This window comes from Dicentrarchus labrax, unplaced genomic scaffold (assembly GCF_905237075.1).
Source record: "Dicentrarchus labrax unplaced genomic scaffold, dlabrax2021, whole genome shotgun sequence".
Taxonomy (NCBI): domain Eukaryota; kingdom Metazoa; phylum Chordata; class Actinopteri; family Moronidae; genus Dicentrarchus; species Dicentrarchus labrax.
This window is the reverse complement of record NW_026136717.1, coordinates 11,548,982-11,568,307: the sequence shown is the minus strand read 5'-3', so window position 1 is coordinate 11,568,307 and position 19,326 is coordinate 11,548,982. Positions and strand designations below refer to the sequence as shown.

At 41.6% G+C, this 19,326-nt stretch overlaps 2 protein-coding genes and 1 non-coding gene across 8 annotated transcripts in view; all 3 read right to left on the bottom strand.

Annotated features, from left to right (window-relative positions):
• Positions 1–1,812: 1,812 nt before the first annotated feature.
• On the bottom strand, positions 1,813–15,930 carry dtx4a (deltex 4, E3 ubiquitin ligase a). Of its 2 annotated transcripts, none has more exons than XM_051428446.1 (9): positions 15,628–15,930; positions 14,820–15,034; positions 11,999–13,166; positions 4,992–5,053; positions 4,707–4,868; positions 4,550–4,611; positions 3,905–4,225; positions 3,708–3,797; positions 1,813–3,599 (listed from the first exon to the last, which is right to left on the bottom strand). In XM_051428446.1, the coding sequence occupies exons 2-9, from the start codon at positions 15,025–15,027 to the stop codon at positions 3,369–3,371; spliced, it is 2,304 nt and encodes a 767-aa protein (XP_051284406.1). In that variant the 5' UTR covers positions 15,028–15,034; positions 15,628–15,930; the 3' UTR covers positions 1,813–3,368. The 2 variants fall into 2 exon arrangements, with proteins under 2 accessions (XP_051284406.1, XP_051284405.1); XM_051428445.1 differs by lacking the exon at positions 15,628–15,930 and adding an exon at positions 15,255–15,586.
• A 205-nt stretch (positions 15,931–16,135) lies between these two features.
• Positions 16,136–16,207, bottom strand: trnaa-cgc (transfer RNA alanine (anticodon CGC)). Its single transcript has one exon. It is a non-coding gene; the product is annotated as a tRNA-Ala (tRNA).
• Positions 16,208–16,341: 134 nt separating this feature from the next.
• The window catches only part of si:ch211-119e14.1 (cyclin-dependent kinase 11A), a 3,708-nt gene continuing 723 nt past the window's right edge, over positions 16,342–19,326 (bottom strand). For 3 of the 5 annotated variants that reach the window (XM_051428451.1, XM_051428449.1, XM_051428450.1), the window contains 2 exons: positions 18,875–19,023; positions 16,342–17,997 (listed from right to left, as the gene is read on the bottom strand). In XM_051428451.1, coding sequence (XP_051284411.1) covers positions 17,381–17,995 — 615 coding nt within the window. In that variant the 5' untranslated portion in view covers positions 17,996–17,997; positions 18,875–19,023 and the 3' untranslated portion in view covers positions 16,342–17,380. Of the gene's footprint in view, positions 17,998–18,874; positions 19,024–19,126; positions 19,319–19,326 lie in introns of those variants that run through there. The other 2 variants (XM_051428454.1, XM_051428453.1) reach the window with 2 other exon arrangements.

Here is a 19,326-nt window from a genome sequence, read left to right as displayed (position 1 = left end):
CTTAACCCATCTGCTCCTCAGTAACCTGACAGGCAGCCGGCGCGTTTTCATACCACAAATTGGCAGCTTTGCTCAATCCATCACATCTGTCACTTAAGACGAACGTTAAGCGCCACCGTTGCACAAACAGTGACACGAAGGAAAGTTGGTGTGAAAGGTTTTTGTGTTTTTAACTGTTGCCTCCAAGTGTGCAAATAAATGTGAAGAAACATTATTGGTGTTCTGGGTATGGATTCATATTTATTGCTTTACTGACTCCCAGAAGGTAAAATATTATTTTTGTGGGGTTGTGATTGTTTTTACCGTTTTCACTTAGAATTAAACAGGATGGGTCCACAGACTTAATTAAATCATAAAGTAAGTCTTAATTACTTATTTTTAAATAAATACATAATTTACTTCACTATCACAGCTGCCCATTAACCCGTGTCTCTTTCAATATTGTGACCTTTTTCCCGGGGTCCGCTATAACTGTTTAATTATCTCCGCAAATTTTTTCATTCATTAGTAGAAGTAATCCAGACTACTAATCCAGGAGCCAGACTAATCTACAGATAAACTGGTCATGCGCCATTCACGTCTACAAGTAGAAGTCAATAATGTGGGTGATATAAATACATATTAAACTAAATTTAAGTCTCACAACATTATTTGACAAGATGTATTTCCCGTGAACCTTTTATAGATTTCTAATTTCAGCTCATAATATAAGAAAATGTCAAAATTGTGTTCACACAATAGATTTCAAGTGATCTAACAATATACGTGAGATCAAGATGTATTATCAGCTTATTCAGTAAGCACTTGCAGAGTAAACCATTTAAAAGACCAGCACTACCTTTATATTGTTAATTAAAAGTGAATCTTCTCCAGAACAAGGCATGTTTTTGTTTTGTTATTATAGGTTATTGTGTGTAGATTGTTTTAAATGAAATCTATAACAATAAAATGTGCAACAAGTGAGTGGGTCTGAAAACTTTACGCAACCACTGGTCATTTTAGAATTCAAATATTACAGTATTCAAGAATATTTCATGTTGATTCATTTATCAGAACAAAACTGTATAAAAGTAGATTGGCACTTGAATTCAAACACAGTACACAAACTCACAGAAGAGAAAACGCAAAGGTTTTTACTTTATATGTACTGTACGGTATACTGCCACTAGTTTCTGCAGTGTTTGTCGTCAATCTTTCCATCAATACTTGTACAAAGGCTCAAATCAAATGAAAGACATTGACTGAAAAAGCTGAAAACCAACAGGGATGATGTGTCTGAATCAGCTTTTAGAGAAAAAACTCTAAAACCCTTTTAAATTTCAGTGCCAAAATTTGTGTTTCAAATTTTTAAAACATTTACTTTCAAAAACTTCATGTTCTCGGAAAAATCAATAAAGAATAAAAATCTTCAAAAACAGACTCATGATGTGTTCATGGCAAAAACATACAGTAGGCCTATAAAACTGCATTTACATTTTGAGTTGTGAGAGGTGATGTAGCGCTCGTGTGTTATAATTTTACGTAGTCCTGAAAGCAAGACTAGATAACTTTTGAGAGAAAAAATGAAGTTGAGTTCATAAGCAAACAAATGCAGCCTTGTTCAGATGAAAACACTGATGGGTTTGGCTGTTAGTCTGGTATGGTATGGTATGACCAATAGTTTATGGTGGCTAAAGTTAACTAGCAAACGGGTTCAGTTTGTTGCACTTATTATCATTTTGCATTATCAAAAGTATTCAAAAGTAACAAAAGGTGGCACATTTATGGACTTAAATAATACATAAACTGAAAGGAGTAAACCAGAGTAAACGCTTGTTATCTCTTTGAACCTTAGAAAAACGTTTAATGCAAATTTGTGCACATAAAACACATACATACAGTACAGTGCATACATAAAGTATTATAAAGTATAAATGCTTTTAATGTTGGCCTACATTAGTATGTCAGCACATACTGTTGTACATCTCAGCTAACGTACCTCATAATAAACCGGTCCACAATGGACCGAATGCAAACTGACTGGACCACTTTGGCCAAAGCTGGATCCACGACAAGAGATAGTCTTTTGCACCTGCTCATGGCAAAAACTCAACATGACAAAAAACAACTGATGACCACATTTTGTAGTGTGATTAGAGCATTTGAGGCTGGTGTGTGTGTCCTCTACACAAAAATACAGTAGATACAAGCTGTCCACTTCATTTCAATACTAAGTAGAAAGCTCTGTGCAAATCTGAGCTCAGGCAGGAGGTCCAATCCTAGCTCTTTTGGAATTTACTCCTCCTGGGGGCGGGGGGATGGTATAATCCATATAGTAGCTTTTCCTCTATCAATCCTTAACATTAACGCAGATACAAGAAGACATAGAAAGCTATTAAATGCACCCATGCTCTGAGGGGCAGAACAATTAAGGAATGTCAGTTTGTGAACCTATCAAATACAAAATACTGAAAATGATTTTTATTTTTAAAGAAAGGGGCTGGTAAATGACATATAAAGTGTCAGGCAAAATCCGGTACACCAGCAGCTTATCTTCACTTCACCCCACGTCTCAGTCTGTCACTCTACGCCCAAAAACAATGCAAAGAAACACACCATATAAAACGAAATGTAAAATTAAAATATAAAAACATGATAGAATGGAAACAATATCATATAATATATCAAGTATTCATAATATACAACAATACAATTTAATAAAAATCAAACCTAAAAAGGAATGTAGTTCTGGAAAAGTACCACTAGAGGTCAGCAAATATTCATGCTCAGATATCCAGTTATACACTTGAAATATTTATCTGCAGTGAAGTTTCTTCTGCTTGTGGACACTTCGAACAACTTACACACCCTGCTTCTTTTCTTCAGGTTAACCTCCTTTCAATTCCACATAGCAGCAGTAGTAGTGGTAAACACTTCATCGATTCAGCAAAATTCACTTAGTTACATTCTTGATATGAAGTCTCACAGTATAAATGTTGTTTTTTTTATTTAGTTAACACTGACTTGTATGTGCACAGTGGTCTCAAATGTCTCACATCTGAGTAACATCTGCGATCTTGACACTGTTACTGCATCAGGAGAAAAAAGGATTTCCCACGTATCGGAACTGACTCATGCAGTCGTGAGAGAAATTTCATTCTCAGCAAATTCTGCTGAAACAATTTCTGTGATGTTCCTGTAAAGAGTTTTGTTTTTTTGAAGTTGTTTTCTGTCTCTGGTGGTAAAAGTTCTCTCTGTTCATTTTTTATCAGATTTTGAAAATAATTTGTCTTTCCAGCTGTGGATCCCTTCCCGGGGATTGTGTGTTTTCAGACTCAGGCCATCATCAGGTTTTGCCATCGTGTCTTCAGTGTCTTGAAAGTCTCAGTTCAGTCTCTCGGTAGACACTCCTCCTCGGTGATGCCCTGAGCCTTGAGCTCCTCAAGGACGTTGTCCAAGTGGCCGGGGTCGGGGTAGCCATGGCCCGTCAGGTTGGAGCCGAACTCCGTTTTGTGGTGCACCTCGTTCCAGATGACTGTATCAGACTCGCCGGTGGTGCTGGACGTGCCCACAGAGAAAATGAGCCGGCGGTCCCACGCTACCAGAAGAAGCCTCAGAACCTGGACGAAGAGATTAAGAAAGAAAGGATGACTATCATGAAATCAAGTCACAGAAGTAAGCTTTAAACCACACATGAAGTTAGACGATAGAGAAGGGTTCTCGTTTACCTTGCGTCCCTTCTCGCTGTCAGGGAGGTAGCAGTGTCTGGGGAACCCGCGGGCAGTGAAGGGTTTGCCTGGATTTGGGTGCTCTGGGCCCTAAAAGGCAAGAGCAAAGCTGATCACATAATCTGAGCTAAGCCAACAATACTTCCTGTGTTCATATTTTAGAAAGTAGCGTCATGTTAACATGGGTAAGACTCTACCTGGATGCCAGGAGGGATGTTATAAATGATCCGGATGGTTTTGCAGTCGGGGTGGCCAGGTAGCGAGTGGGGGATGACATGGTACTCCATCTTGCCTGGAGGCTGGTTGCCGGTTTTAACTCCGTAGATGGTCTTGCAGGTGGGACACTGCAGGCTGCCGTCCTTGTTGCCGTTGTTGTACATAGCAACAAGGCACTGGAGGTGGTATTGGTGACCACACTGCGCCAGGCGGCCCACCGACTCTGCCCGGGAGATGCCACCCACCCCGGGGCCTTTGTAGCCCGAGGGTCCGGCCAGGGCCTCCATGCAGATTGTGCAGTCCTGAGACGGGAAGACAAGTACGATTTATAACTTGTCCAGTTTTTAACATGATTTTTCTTTATGTTTTCTCTCACATTTTGACAATTTACTGTTACTGTTCTGTTTTGTATGTGATCCTGTGTCTAAATGAGCAACTGTTGATGCAGTGGATGTTAAATGGTTTACACAGACAGAGCAATGAGGCTTTTAAACAACGTTAAAGTTGAGTGAGGATTTAACAGGATGCCAAATAGGGTAAGAAGCAAGCCTGTATTTAGGCAACTGTTTGTGGTTTTAATTGACTGAACTGGCAACTCATGAAAATCATCAAAAAGGAGAACTCACCTCCTCTGGGGGATTGCGGACTTTCTGAAGGTACCTCTTCACCACCTCCTCCGGGGTCTTGCCTATGAGACGGAAACACAAAGTATGAAGTTTATGATCAAAGTGCATACGTGTGAAAAAAGCAAGAGCACAATCGCTTTATCATCACCAAACGCACCTTTACGAGCCTGCTTCTTTGTGGTCTTGCGACAGCAGTGGCCTAGACCGGGCACAGGCTTGATGTCACTCTTGCTGACAGGTGGAGGATGAAGCACCAGCTTGGGAGGGCGGGTCAGGCAGACAGGAAGTCCTGCCGCACTCATCAGGATGCCTGTAATCCCTATAAACAGCCAGCAGAGGGGGGTTGTGAGACACTATTTTTGGGGTTTACTCAAAACAGTCTACTCCAATTTTAAGTAATCAGTCTCAAGGAAAAGGAAATGGTTTGTGTCAGTATATTCACCTGCCAGCGCAGGGTGCACAGGACTGGATCCATTTAGGTTCTTCACTGGAACTGTTGGTACTCTGAAAGACAAGTAAACAAACTTAAATTAATCTACAGGTGGATGACACACTGAAAGCAGACCTGCAACTCGGCCAATCGCCTCAGCCCAGACTCATGGAGTCAAAATCTGATGAGTCACCTGTAAACAGGTGGACTTAACATGCCAGAGCATATGCCAACTTCTAGTTCACCACATGTCAGCAGGTTAAGGAGCTTTTTCCGAGTCATGCGGAGAGACAAACAGACGCTGCTCATCACGACTTGACATACTGTGCTATAATTGCCAGCTGGACTTCCTGCTATGTAGGGATTAAGATCAGGATGCGTATGGCAGCACTAGATACTTGGCACTTGACACATTATTTATTAGGCTATCTTAGGCTACAGCTATTTATCAAAACAACAATATAAGTAGTGGTTGATGCTCTTTTTCAGGAAAAATGAATGTACTTTCAACTTAAAACTAATAGGCTACATATTGAAATTGGGCATGTTCATTCATTTTTATTTTTTATTTTAAACTATGCTGAATGCGGGGCGCCTTGGTAGCTCGCTTGGTGGAGCGTGCGCCATGTGTGCTAAGGATGAAGTCCCTGCAGCAGCGGCCTGGGTTCGATTCTAACCCAGAGAAAGAGGGGATGCTGCACATCATCCCCTCTTTCTCTCCCTTTTCCTGTCCCTCGCTCAGGCTGTCCCCATCATAGGTAAAGGCGTATAAAGCCACCCCCCCACCTAAAAAAAAAGATATGTATGTGGAATGAGCCCAAAAATATTTCTCACATGACAACAATACACTCTTATTTTACTAAAACGACAACCAATCTTGACAGCTGCTGTATTGTATCTCTGCTCAGCTGAAACACACATTTGTATAATAATAATAATAATAATAATAATAATAATAATAATAATAATAATAATAAGTATAAAACACATGTTCACAGACAGTCACTATTACAGTCCAGTCAGAGGTGTGAACTTACGGTCTGCCAGTTTTGATAATAGTCATTTTTCCTGCTTGAAAGCACCAAAGACCACAAAGACAACTCAAGATATTCCAGCAATAAGTTCCACTTGTCGCGTAGCTGAACGGTCAGTGTCTCTGTCCCTGTCTCGCCCTTCCTCAGCTTCTGTGCCTGTGTCAGCTCTCCTTCATTCTTTTATAGGGCTAATCCACCTGCTTCCATCTGTTGACTAAACTCTGCTCATAGGCCAGAGATTCGTCACCGGAGGGATTACCTGTCAATTACCACGTCACGCTGCCAGGCTGCCATTAGGTAGACAGACTCCAGCACATATAACTAACCTAACACACTGCCATCTTAAACTCCTAACCTTAGCTTTGGACTGGAGGATTTCAGCTCTTTGTTGTGTTACATCAATCCATTCATTTTGTCCTCTGAACTCAGTATGACTGTAACCATAATGTTTGAATCACAACCTGCAGTCCCTATACGTGTAAGAATCCAATTCTTCATGCTTGTTCTTTGTCTTTTACCTATTTATTTCATTCATCTGCCTGTTATTCTATTTTTTGTCATTCTTCCTCTTTCATGTGCGTTTTTTTTTTTTTTTTTTACTGTTGCCTGTTTACAGTCTTTCCACTTGATTTGTGAGATGGGAAAGCTAAAAATAAAATGTATATAAAAAGAACTCCACATACATCATTATTGAAGAAAAAGAACTCCTTTCCCTAGAAGTCATTTACTGCATCTTTCTCCACCCACATTATTTATTATTTCATGACTGTTACAATCAAAAACACAATAACAGACATTATTGTGTTTTTCTGCTTTGTTTTCAATATTTCTACTTTGCATCTGTCTTTTGCATTGTATTTTTTTTTATTATAAAGCACATTGTTCTGCCTTTATGTATATATATTTGTGTTATTTCTGTAAATTATTACATTTGGCAGACATTATAGAGTACTCTATAATAATATAGACAAAATCTGATCTCACAGACCTTGTCCTTAGAATAAAAATAAGATAATATCGCCTTGTTTACTAACTAGCTGGAAGATTCTCTTCCTTAGTCCTAATAAACACTTATGGTACTGTACAGTTCCTGTATCTGATAATCTGCTCACACTGTACTCTATATTTGTTTATTTACCAACAAAGTGTACGAGCTGTCGTGAAAGCTTCCTGGGTACGTGCCTTACGTGATTCACAAAGTAACGAAACGTGCCAGCTAAAGGGATCAAATCTGAGCATGAATAAGCTGATTGACATTTGCATGTCAGGGAGGAAAACATGAATGCTATAATAAAACAGATTAAAGGAAGGTGGGGAAAGCAGGGAAAGGGTGGGAAACAACAGGAGTGTCAGCAAGTCACGTTTTTTTGATCCCGGCTAATCTAATGGCATTAGAGCAGCCTCCATCTGGACCACTGGATGATGGAAGCACACAAGCTGCAGCATATGGCCACACACACACATCTATACACACTTAACAGATACAACCTCACACCTTGAATCAAGCCTGTTTAAAAAAAAAAAAAAGACCCTTTGAAGGAGGAGAAAAAACTCTGCTTAGGCACAAATTAAGGAAGTGTAGGCTTTGGGGCGGTGACACACTTGCAGAAATCAAACCCACTGCAGTGCAAGGAGAAAGGAACACGACAACAGGTGTGTGTGGACCAAGGGCAACTCTCGTCACTGTGATAATCTGTGACACTTCTTTTGGAAACCATCTGCTCCATTTCACTACAGGCTCTCTCAACAGTGTGTAACAATAACAAATGTTAACCATGAAACCACGGTTGGTGTACTTCCTTTCGCTGCTGTGAAACTTCAGTTTATCTGTCTGGGATCAATAAAGTTGATCTTACTTTTTAAGTGATAATTGATTCAATTCTGTGTTTTCTTCAAAATGTAAAACAAGTATTAGAATTAGGTACAAAAACACTCTCTCTAGCAGCACAACTTATTTTATAAAGATAAAGAGACGCTGGAGATATACAGGAATTATTTCATGTTGATTTTGTGATTTATAAACTGTAAAATTAAACTGAAGAAAAAATTAAAGAATCATCCTGATTTACTTTTATCAAATAATTATTTTACTGCCCCACATTACTTTTTAAAACTAGAATTTGTTGTAGATTTCTTTAAAATACTCAATTTGTAGCTTTTCAACTAAGAACTAAGTTTGATACCTAAGTAGAGCCAAACTGTCCGACACCTCAAGTAAACCACACAATGTTGCCTTAAAGCTGCACCAATGAATATTTTAGTATCTACAATGGCTCAACTGGTTATATGTAATGTGAAAGGGGTCGCTCATAGTGATGAAGCAACCAAAACTGATCACCCAACTGCAGTTCACCTTAGCTCTATGGAGCATTTAAATATATTTCAGTTCATTGTTTAGTTTTTCTGGCCTGCAACTCTAATGTTTTTTTTTTTACTCTTAATGCTGTCATTAGCATTGTTTGCAGTCACAGCAGGCAGCTGTTTTCAGAAGAAAAAAAACCTTTAAAAACCCAATATACACCGTCTGCTTAGCACCAAACGGCAGACGAACACAGTTAACAAAGCGGCCCATTTAACAGCTAGCAGCTACAACTCCAGACAGCGGAGCCAAGTGAGGCCTTAATCATATTTTGTGCAATATGATGATTTTTGAGTTTGTTTTTGCTTTACTAAAAATAAACAAGCACAATTGTGTGTCACTTCTGGAGTAATTGTGCAATTTTTGTAGTTATGACTAAACTGACAAAATGTAAATTAGAGCAGAACCAGCAGAATGAGCACTGCTAAAAGATCATGTCAACTGTCAAAGGCAATGCTTCAGAAGGGCAATAATACACTTTTTCTAACTGTTTTTTTCTTTAAGTTACTCCAAATATGAGCGTAATGACCTACATGTATTCTGTATTCATTAAATTCTGGATTTAAATGATAAAACTGGGATCACCAGCTTAAGGAGACGCTTCCCTCCACTGCACCAGTACTCCTGTGGTGCCCGTTGTGAATTTAGGGATAAAGCAGTAAAATGATGACAGCAGAAGCACTAAGTGGAGATTGAGCTAAGAGCAACTAGGAGGAGGGAAGAAGGGCGAGCAGCAGAGGGAATCCCAGGCTGACGGGATCAGAGAGGCTCTCAATCTATGACGTTGGCAGTTTTACCACAGCAGCAGGTGCTGTCACCTGCATGTTGAAAGAATGGGTCAGTCACACAGCTCACCTGACACGAAATACAAATTACTGAACCAAGAATATTAAGCCTGTGGTATTTGGTAATAATCTGCGGCTTAGCTGGATTGTTAATGTGAGGATTCAGGAAGCCGGGGCGCTGTGCTGGGGCAATGCTGGGTTGGCTCACGTAGAAATTGTCCTCAGCATGTGGTCGATTTTAAAAAGTTTAATCACAGTACAAGAAGCCAAATCCATGCAGACTTGCTATCAAACACAGACAAAGTGACTGCGTGTGATTGAATAATGTAGGATGCACAAGGATTGAAGCATGTTATATCTCAGGCAACTTCATAAAACATCAGAAACATCTATTTCAGTGATTGAGAGTAAAATGTTATAAAAATAAAGGCTGTGATTAGAATCTGATCAAATCTGTAGCATGCTCACAACAAGGCGCCACAAAGAGAACCACAGACATCTTGCTAACCAGCGCCCTCTGGCTATGACACTGAGACACTGTGGCTCAGTCATTAACATTCAGTGACAATAACGCTGAACACCGAAAGACCACATGGTCACAGTCTTTGGGTGTTAGATGACGCACACAAAAAAAATATCTCAAGCTCTCGCAGATCTTTTGCAGGAGTTTATTCTTTTAAACGGCCTCAGCTCATCAGTTACTGTCAAAGTCAAACAAAAAAGTGCTTAAAAATATTCTTAAAATTGCATCTACTCCTTCTCCCTCAACGAAAAAATCCAGAAACTATGAATACACAAATATTTAACAGTTCAAAAGGTCAATTACTACAAATTACTACTACATGTGCATTAGATGTTTCATGTTTCCAAATATTGGACTAAAATTGGCTTACAAACTAGTTGTCATGTCACAAAGGGGGTTCGATCTCCTGCGAGTGTGTAGCCCTTCACGGCGGTAGTCACACACCACCAGCTGTGGTACCGAACGATCATATTTTAATGGAGAAAATGTTTTCTGGTTTTCCCTCCCTCCTCTGGCTGCTCTGCCTTAGCTCTCTGTGATTCAGAGTTTCCTGATGGACTGAGAGCTTTACTTGTTGCTAAAGTAACGCTAACCGCTATCTGCAATTTAGAAGCTGTTACCTAGTTAGCTAAGGGGGAGTGTTGGTGGTAACACCTCTAGCACATGGAGCCAGATGAGAGTGCAACGGAACCGGGCTCAGCGGCCCCGACGGAGGGTAAGGAGAGACAGTGGATGAGGCAAGAGGCCGTCGGATCTCAGACTGTGTTTTAGTTGTTTTTTTAGCAAAGGGGGGCTTGAATATTAGCTTCTGGTAATTATTCTTGGTAAAATGAATATTTAGGTAAGGATAGTAACAACAATAACATGAAACCCAAGCAATATGTTGCTTCTGTCATCGAACATTAAGCCTAATTCCCAGTGGGTCAGTGTAGTTGGTGACAGTTTAGCGCCTTTATTAGTGCCATGCAGATACAAACCTCTACATACTTAAACTAAAGGCCCACCAGGCTGTGTGAAATCTTTCCCCGTTTTAATGTTACATTGTGCACAAACTCAAAGAGAAACAGAAGACCACTGATGAAAATATCAAGCATTCTGTAACAATGAGGACATCCCAGATGTTACAGACTCATTCCAGATGTGGTTTGCTGAGTAAAAACCTGTGGGTGTGTCTTTTTTTTATAACAACCCATGTTTCATGTTTGAGGGTGCTTGAGGTTTTAATCAGCAAAGTTATCCAGATGAGTAAGTAAACCTGCTTTGTCAAACAAGCCCCATACTGGTTGCTACGGTTACCAGCCCAAGTGCTTTTACACGCACACACACAACCACAAAGTATTTTCAGGCTTTTCTGCTTTTGTGAGGCCCCGAAGTGTTTGCATGGAAACTATACACAAACTGTGTGTGTGTGTGTGTGTGTGTGTGTGTGTGTGTGTGTGTGTGTTTGTGAAGTAAATCCACAATTAAGTGGTTGCATGACAAATGTCTGGAATGTGAAACACTTGTGCGAGAGCTCGGCCTGCTCGGTGTGAATGCTCTTCATTGTTTCTCCATGGAAATGAACGACCCTGATGGACTTTGTCACAAAGATTAAAGGCTCATGAATGCTAATGAGCGCCGATGTTAGACACTGTGTAATGAGGGCTTCAAACAAATGAGAAATTCCTCTCTAAATGGATTTTCTTACATATACTATCTCATTCTGCTTTATATACAGTATATGGATAAGGGGTGTAGTCTCTGTGGAGATGTTATTTGAATGTCACATCAAACATTTAACAATAAGTGACCATTTAAATGTACTTGACCAGCTGGCTTTAAAACTTTACTATTATATTATAAATATTATGGCCGTTTGTATTAAATTTGGTATCATCCCACTACTATACTATACTTTTTATGATATAATGTCTGCATGTTTTCTTCTGTTTATATATATTTTTTATAAATGTTACATTCTTACTCTCATTCCTCCAACTACTGAAAAATATTTGTGTTTAACCAATAATGCTTCCCTATGTTGAACTGTGTCTTTCGGCTGTTTGGGGCTGGGTACAGTGGATTTATTAGAGATTTATGCACTGAAAAAGCTGTGTGCTGTGGTTGGAAACGAGGTGGGAAGACTGAACCAAAAGAGTAAGTAACCAGAACACCATTTTGAGGGACTTTTTTAGCTCCTACTTCAGATTTTTACTTTTTTTTTTTTGAAAAACCTGTGTAACTCCAGAGGTTTCCTTATCTGTTTTTGGATGATAAAACCTTTAAGACTGTACCAGAATATCTGAACTGATATATTACTACAGTGGTCGTCTACTCACCCAGAGGCGATAAGTGCACGTGACTGAGCCATGGCGATACGCTGCAGTGCAGGTCGGCTCAGCCCTGCTAGACTGGACCGGGGCGGCAGAGGGGCTGCGCAGGCAGCAGCCCCAGATGAAGACACTGGACCCAGGACTCGGGCAGAAGGCGAGGGTGTGCAGGTGGAGGCAGCCGTGGAGATGAGGGGAGGGCCTGGAGCGGAACAGGAAGCAGACAGGGAGGACGAGGTGGAGGGGTGAGGGGGAGAGATGGTGGCAGATGACAGTGTGGTAGACGGTGGAGGAGGAGGCGGTGGAGGAGGGGGGAGAGGTGGAGGAGGGGGACGGGTGGAGGAGATGGATAGGGCGGCCGTAGCTGAGCCAAGGAGGGAAAGGGAGTGGGTGAAACCTCCTCCAAAACCAAAGTTGGCACTGCCAACACCACCACCGCCGACGATGCCTACACCTCCTGGAGCACCCATACCACCTACACTGAAGCCACCTGTCGCCCCAACTATGGATGTCCTGTGGGGGGAGAATGACCGTGACAGGGAAGGAGGCCGAGGGAGGGTTAGTGAGTACGACCCTCCTGGGACAGGCTGACTGCTGATTTTGGGACTAGGTGGCTTGGTCTGTGGCGGTCTCCGACCCAGAGTGTGAGCAGTCGACATGGCGCCCGCTTTGACACTCAGCACCAACATACACTGCTGACAGGCGCAGGGCTGTCCCAAGGAGGTGATGGCCGAGGCAGGGAGTGCCCCGCTGGGGTACGCGCTCCCATTTCCAGTCCCACTGTTGCTCATCCTGACCCCCATGCCCACTCCGGATACATCCACACCAAGCAGTCCTCCATGGCTGGGCATGGACATGGGCCCCCAGGCATGGTGGGATTTGGGCAGGGGCCCGGACACCAGTGGGTAAGCCAGGTCGGAGCGACGCTGGATGCGCCTGCAGCGCTGCGTCTGCCCGTTGATTTGGGTCATGCTTTCGAAGTCAATGAGGTAGCAGAAACCAAGCGGCGCCAGGTCCAGCCAGGGCTGCTGACGATCACGTGCCGCCTGGATGGCGATGCCCACCTCCGTGTCGTACGCCGTCCAACTGCCAGCGTCGTTCTCCCACTCCCACAACCAGCCCTGGCCCGGCGCTGAGGTGGGGTCGTAGAAGCTACGTCGTACCGGTCGAAGGGTACCTGAGGCAGGGATTAGGGGGTCATAACAATGCAAAAGATTCATGCACATTGTTAAAATTTTAACAAGGTGCAACAACTATAATCATTCAGTCATAACATGCATTTGAACTTTCCATTTGGACAGATTTAGCGCTTGTCAGAGGAGATTTGTAGACACGTGCAAGACTTTTACTGTAACTGTAAAGTTTGAACATCTTTCTTTCTCCACTTGAGCTACTATCATGATGCTTGGTGATGAGAGGTAGTTGCAATAGGAGGTCGGTGACTGACTGTGGTACTATTTGCTGTGGACAAGTAGATTGCAACCCTAACAAATTCAACATGTCTGTGTTTGCTTGCTAAGAATTTGGGCAAACAGGTTGCCCCTGGTAACAGCACACGGTGTTCTGAGTTCTGATTGGCTGGCAGCCTTGATCCGACCCAAAGCTGGCTGTGTTTGCTTTCCCAGGGTGTCCAGAGAAACTCTACAGAGTCTTCATACTGTAAAGCCTTCACATATCAAATAACGGTGTCTGAAACACAAAGTTTCTCAAATATGAGCCTCAAAGTGAGAGATGAAACCTTTTTTGGGATTGTGTGGCAGTTTTGTTGGAACTGTAAAAAGCACTTTAGATGTATATTTGACAGTTTAGCCTCAGGTTAAACTTATACACAGGCCAATTAAGCATTTGAAATACAAAATGGAATCAAGGATACAGCCAAACAAATTTAAAGGCCTCTGAGAAAAAGAACAAAAAATAATTGCTTTACAGTATGTGTGGCACAGTATGCCTAGACATTTAACAACAGACAGAGGAGTTCATTCATAAAACCTGCCCCCATCGACCCCATTTTATCAATGACCTCAGACTCCTGAAATTCCTCCCCAGCCCTATCCCCCTAACCTCCTCCTCCCCGTCTCCTATTTAGACTGGAGCACCCCCCACCCCCCTTTCAGCTTCTGCTGGGTTTGGAAAACAAACTGCACAAAGGCTTTTGTCAGCCAATGTTGAGAGAGAAGGGAAACGTTGGGGTCTCTGCCAAAGTTAGACATCGGACAACCGACAATTCCTTGCTTTGTGTTACACTGCTCAGCTTGCATCTCCTTTTTTTTTTTATGAAGCTTTGACGTGTAGAAGATGACTTCTTACGTCCATATTCGGCTATGAAGGAGACAGCAGTATTGATGATAGTGTTTGCTGTGAAAGGATTTCTGTGTCTGTGGCTATGACTGGACACTTCAGCTGCTACTGTGGCCTAGGTGCCATATGCAAACACACACAGGTCCTGCCAGAATGACTCACTGACACCTTTTAAAAATCACAGACACACAGCATCTCTCCCCATCCTTTAATCCCTCCAGATAAAAATTAAACCTTACGCAGGGAATCTAAGGGAGACTAGATTTAGGGCATCTAAAATGTAAAATAATAAAAGAACCCCAGTGGCATTCATGTCACTGCTGCAGGAAAAAACTAAACACTCCCACCAAGGCACCAACTTCTTGGAGCAGAATCAACATAAAGGCTTGCAAAGATAAAGTAGACACACATGAGCAATTAAAAAAAAAAAAAAAAAAAAAGGCCTCCACCTCAGGGCCCTGGCTACACCGTTACACCCTCCTCCGCCTGGTGTGTCTCTCCCCTCTCCTCTCTCCTCTCTGCTCCTGCTCACCTGTGTCTTGTCGGAACTGGTGCATGGAATGCAAATCGATGATGTAGGGCGAGAGGCGAGAGTCCACCTGGCCGAGGACAACACTACCACACCGCGGGTCGCTCCGGATGACTGCCTCGATGTGATGACAGACAGCCGGGCTGTAGGGCCGCCAGCGTCCGTGCTCGTTCAGCCATTCCCATACCACTACGGCGGATGCTAGTAACATCCTACTCCTGCAAAGATGGAAAAAGGATAAAGCTGACAATACGGAGGCATACGTGAAAGCGAAAGCGCGGGGGTGATGGGCATTTAAAGATACCCCGCTGCCGCTCCGCCGTGCATCCCTGCGCACAGCAGCGCTGCATCCATCTTGGACAGTTTGCAACCCAGATGTGTCTCCTATCTGTGGATATAAATATATATTTTGGGGATGACACTACATGCAAACTGTACCTTCCATGTTTGTAGTCTCGGTTATGCAGCAATTAGCAGGTCCTTTTTATCACACGGCGAGGATACAGAGCGTTTCAGGGCGCAAAAAGCCTTGCAGGATGGTTGCATTTTACTCCCTATGCAGATGAGTGACGTCTACTGAAATCATTTCTCCGGCACAATCAAGTTAGGGTGAGAGGAGAAAATGCAACTTGGATGCTCACGGTGGTGCGGCACTCGTGAAGTAGGTTACTGTGACAGACTGGCTTTGATCGTGCAGTGCAGGGTTACATTTAAAGAAAAAAAAAGAAAAAAGAAAAAAGAACCAAAATCTGTGCTGCCTGTAAAAGGGAGGACCAGATTCCTGAAAGCAAATAACAATACAAATATTTACCTGGTTAGATCGGCTCCAGTGTCTCCAGTCAAATCCCAGTTTGAGTGCTTTAGTAATGCTCCATCCTGTCACTGTGACAATGTCTTCAGTCTTCAGGTGACATCCCGGATTTCTGGTTACATAATTTGTTTGATGAAAAAAATCACTTGAGTTCTGTTTTAGTCTACTTTTACTCAAGCTTACGTATCGGTTCCTGCATAACAACTCGATCGAGTGGCTCTCACCCACCACTGAAAATGATTTGGCCGGCGAAAAATAAATGTTTGACATTCGCGTGCGTGAACACTCCCACGCCTCGAAGGCCTCCGACATCCAATCAGATTAGAGCAAGCACCGAGTCTGGCCAATCACTAGCGTCTCTCATCTGGCTCGCTCATTGTTTATTGTATCGCTAATATAAATCGTGAGTTGTATTGATTGTATGTTAATAGCAGGTGTTTTAGACTACACGTTTTTTCTTATAATTTAGTTTTTTCTTGAAATGAGAGAGAAACAAGTCTAAAAGTCATGGAGATGCCGGGGATTGAACCCGGGACCTCATACATGCGAAGCATGCGCTCTACCACTGAGCTACATCCCCATTGGTTAATGGCAGCACAACTATGGCTTTTATACAGATTGACTATATGACACCGTAGGATATATTTTTAGTGTTTATTTGATGCTATTAACAGTATTTTGCTGCACTGTGTATTACGACAAAAAAAGGCAGTATTCATGTAAAAGCGTAATGTTTATTTATACTTTGTTACATTGTACAACGTCTCACAATGACAACAAAACTGTTCATGAACTGCATCTGATCATACATTCATTAAACAGGAAGTAACCTCAGTCAAATATTTACACGTTTATCACAGGTTTTGAGTTTATAGTGACCTTGCTGTAGTTTTATTTCATGGTATCATTATATCCTTAAACAGCAAAGATACATAGCATGTTATAGTTTTCTATACATTCAACAAAACATCGATCTTTTCATATAGGCAACCACTCATTTGTACCACACATTCAATGTAACATAATGTATGAAATGTCACTTGATGGAAAGTTTGACTCCCATCTGCAATAATACGACCAGAGATCATTTTCATTGTTTCATTGCTCATTCTGCCAATTGAATACTCGATTAGTAATTCAGTCTATAATATGTAGAAAAGTTTGCTGAAAAAATTACACTCATGACATTAAGATCAGTATAAACGCAGTTAAAAGTTTTTGCTTTTTAATTTTTTATATAAATGAAAAAAAAAACATTTAAAGCTATAAAAAAAAATATATGCCACAGGCCACAATATATAGCGTGCAACAGGCTGATGCAATTTGATTTCTTCACTAGCCAAGCCAGTTTTACATTATAAAAGGTAAACTCATACACAAACATTCAAAATCTAAACCAGTGTTCCTGAATATTTATAACAACTTCATTCACCAATCACCTTCTTATCCTGATGGCTCAACGGGAAGTAGAATTAAGACCAGAGTCAGAGTTACCACTGAGGACAATGGGGTCATATGTCTGGGAGTTTACATTCTGCAATTACAAACGTACACACAGTGGGTGTTTTATAGGCTGATTGCAGTAGTTTTATACTGCTTTTAGTGGGGGGAAATAAAAAGTACAGGAACTATTTGAACAGCTAATTGGAGGGGACACATGATGTCAGTATATTGAAAGTCCTGGTTACAGCCCTGCTTAAGACTATTTCCTAAGCCTTTCTTGTATTTCATGTTTTTTCAAATGATTCTGTCCTCACAGTGCAGTCACATCGCTGTCCATTCCCCCCTCCTCAGACCAGATGGCACTTCCAGAGATCTGCTTTAGATCTATCAACAATCCAGGTGCTCCACTTGCTTCACCTTTACTATCCCCATCTCTGGATTTCTCCTCCCCTCTCTCCCCCGTCTCTGCCTTTGCCTCTGGTTCATCCATTAACCTGACATGTTCCTCTCCCACTGAATCCCCCAAATATGAGTTATCATCCGAAGTGATACTTTTTCTACTAGTCTTACCACACTGCTCCTCCTCCTCATCCTCATCCTCATCTCTCTCACTGTCACTCCCCTGGCTGCTACCCACCTCCACCTGTTGCTCCTCATCTTGGACCTCCTGCATTTCCTCTCCATCCTCATCAGTATCACCTCGAGGCCACAGCTGGACTCCAAGGCGTGCCTCCAGGGCTAAAGCTGTACCTCTCACCCAGTCCCTGACCCCTCCTTCTTTATACACTATGCGCTCAATGGTATATTCTCCATTGGCCTCCCTGTTCAACTTCTTGTACAAGAAAAACAGCAATGCAAGTAAGCCTAATAGGCAGAAGAAAAGGAGCAGCACTGTCGTTTTGGATTTTGATAGTTGGTCAGACATGCCTGAGGTGAAGAGAGAGAGAAGAGTAGAGTTAGCATGGTCACACATGGGGATTCATTCATTTCTAGGAATGTTTTTGGATGTAGTGGCACTGTCTTTTTATTCTTCTTTTTTCACATTCACTTTATTGCCGCTAATGCCACATCTGTATGATAAATATGTAGGTGGATTTTATTACCTTTGGTCAGAGCCAGTTTCCCCCCTAAGTACATTTTATTTGAATGCAACTTTCCCAACTCACGAGCTAAATAAATACAGTATGAATAACAGGAAGCTAGAGTCTCACAGTTCTTATGGTCTTATGCAATAGCCCACAATATTCACATTACAATGGCTTCACACAGCTACAAGTAGTTTGCAGGTCTTTGCTGTAGCTGCATTTAGTTTCCCTCCTATTCTGCTAAACTCTGCAGTTTGTGACTTTGTGGTTACTCTTTTACATATAGGGAAGACGGTGAGAGAAGTTACGCTTTGACCCACTTGTGCGCAGTTTGATTGACAAACGCAGGTCCAGTGATGACCATTGGATAAAAGCAAGATTTTAGAAAATAGTCTGCTCTTAACTTTTGAAAAGTAGAGCCAATCAAAATGTGGGACATCATCTCAATATGTAGGATGTGGAATAAAAATGATGTTCAGACCCAAACAAAGTAAGACACCTGGTCACCCCAGTGCCACATTCTTCTGTAGTTTGCATGTTTTCCGTGGTTCTCTCGAAATTTCAATCGAGGCAACCTAAAACAGGTTGACGTGGACACCAAACATTTTACAAGGCTAAAGACTCAATCCACTGTTATTCCTTTCCAAGAGCACCAGAAATCCTCTCATTATGAAGCTGTAAACCCCACAATACTGAGACAGATTAGAAATGTACTTTACCTCCTTAGAAAATTCCCTGTTGTAGAAAAGTTCCGTTGGTTTGGTGTCACAGTTACAGGCAGGACTTTGTAGCCTAACTCCTTGTACTTTCAAAGCAGTTGTGTAGTTGTCATCAGAGGGAGATCCATTGGTGAATTTAAATTCAGGATCTAAAAAAAAAAAAAGTTAAAGCTTTAGATGGCTCAGCATTTATTCGAATAATAACATGTCTATATCATCTTGACAAAAGAATACCAAAATAAAAGTTTATACATTCAATTAAATTCTGAAGTGGCATTTCAGGTTCAACGCACTCAAAATTAAGCAGATTGCCAAGAAATGCCAATAATTCTCCTTTAGAAATCCTCTCTAGTGTGTTATTATATTTTCTTCTGCACTTTTTTATGCCATCTAATCCTGACACAATTATACTGAGAAAGTTACTGAACGGTCATAAACCACTGGCTCATAAT

Excerpts from the sequence above, each read along its gene's own strand:
- dtx4a (XM_051428446.1), bottom strand. The coding sequence starts at position 15,027 with ATGTTACTAGCATCCGCCGTAGTGGTATGGGAATGGCTGAACGAGCAC. Across the intron at positions 13,167-14,819 it reads CCAGTTCCGACAAGACACAG|GTACCCTTCGACCGGTACGA; the intron begins GTGAGCAGGAGC and ends TCCCTGCCTCAG. Across the intron at positions 3,798-3,904 it reads ACATCCCTCCTGGCATCCAG|GGCCCAGAGCACCCAAATCC; the intron begins GTAGAGTCTTAC and ends CTTGCCTTTTAG.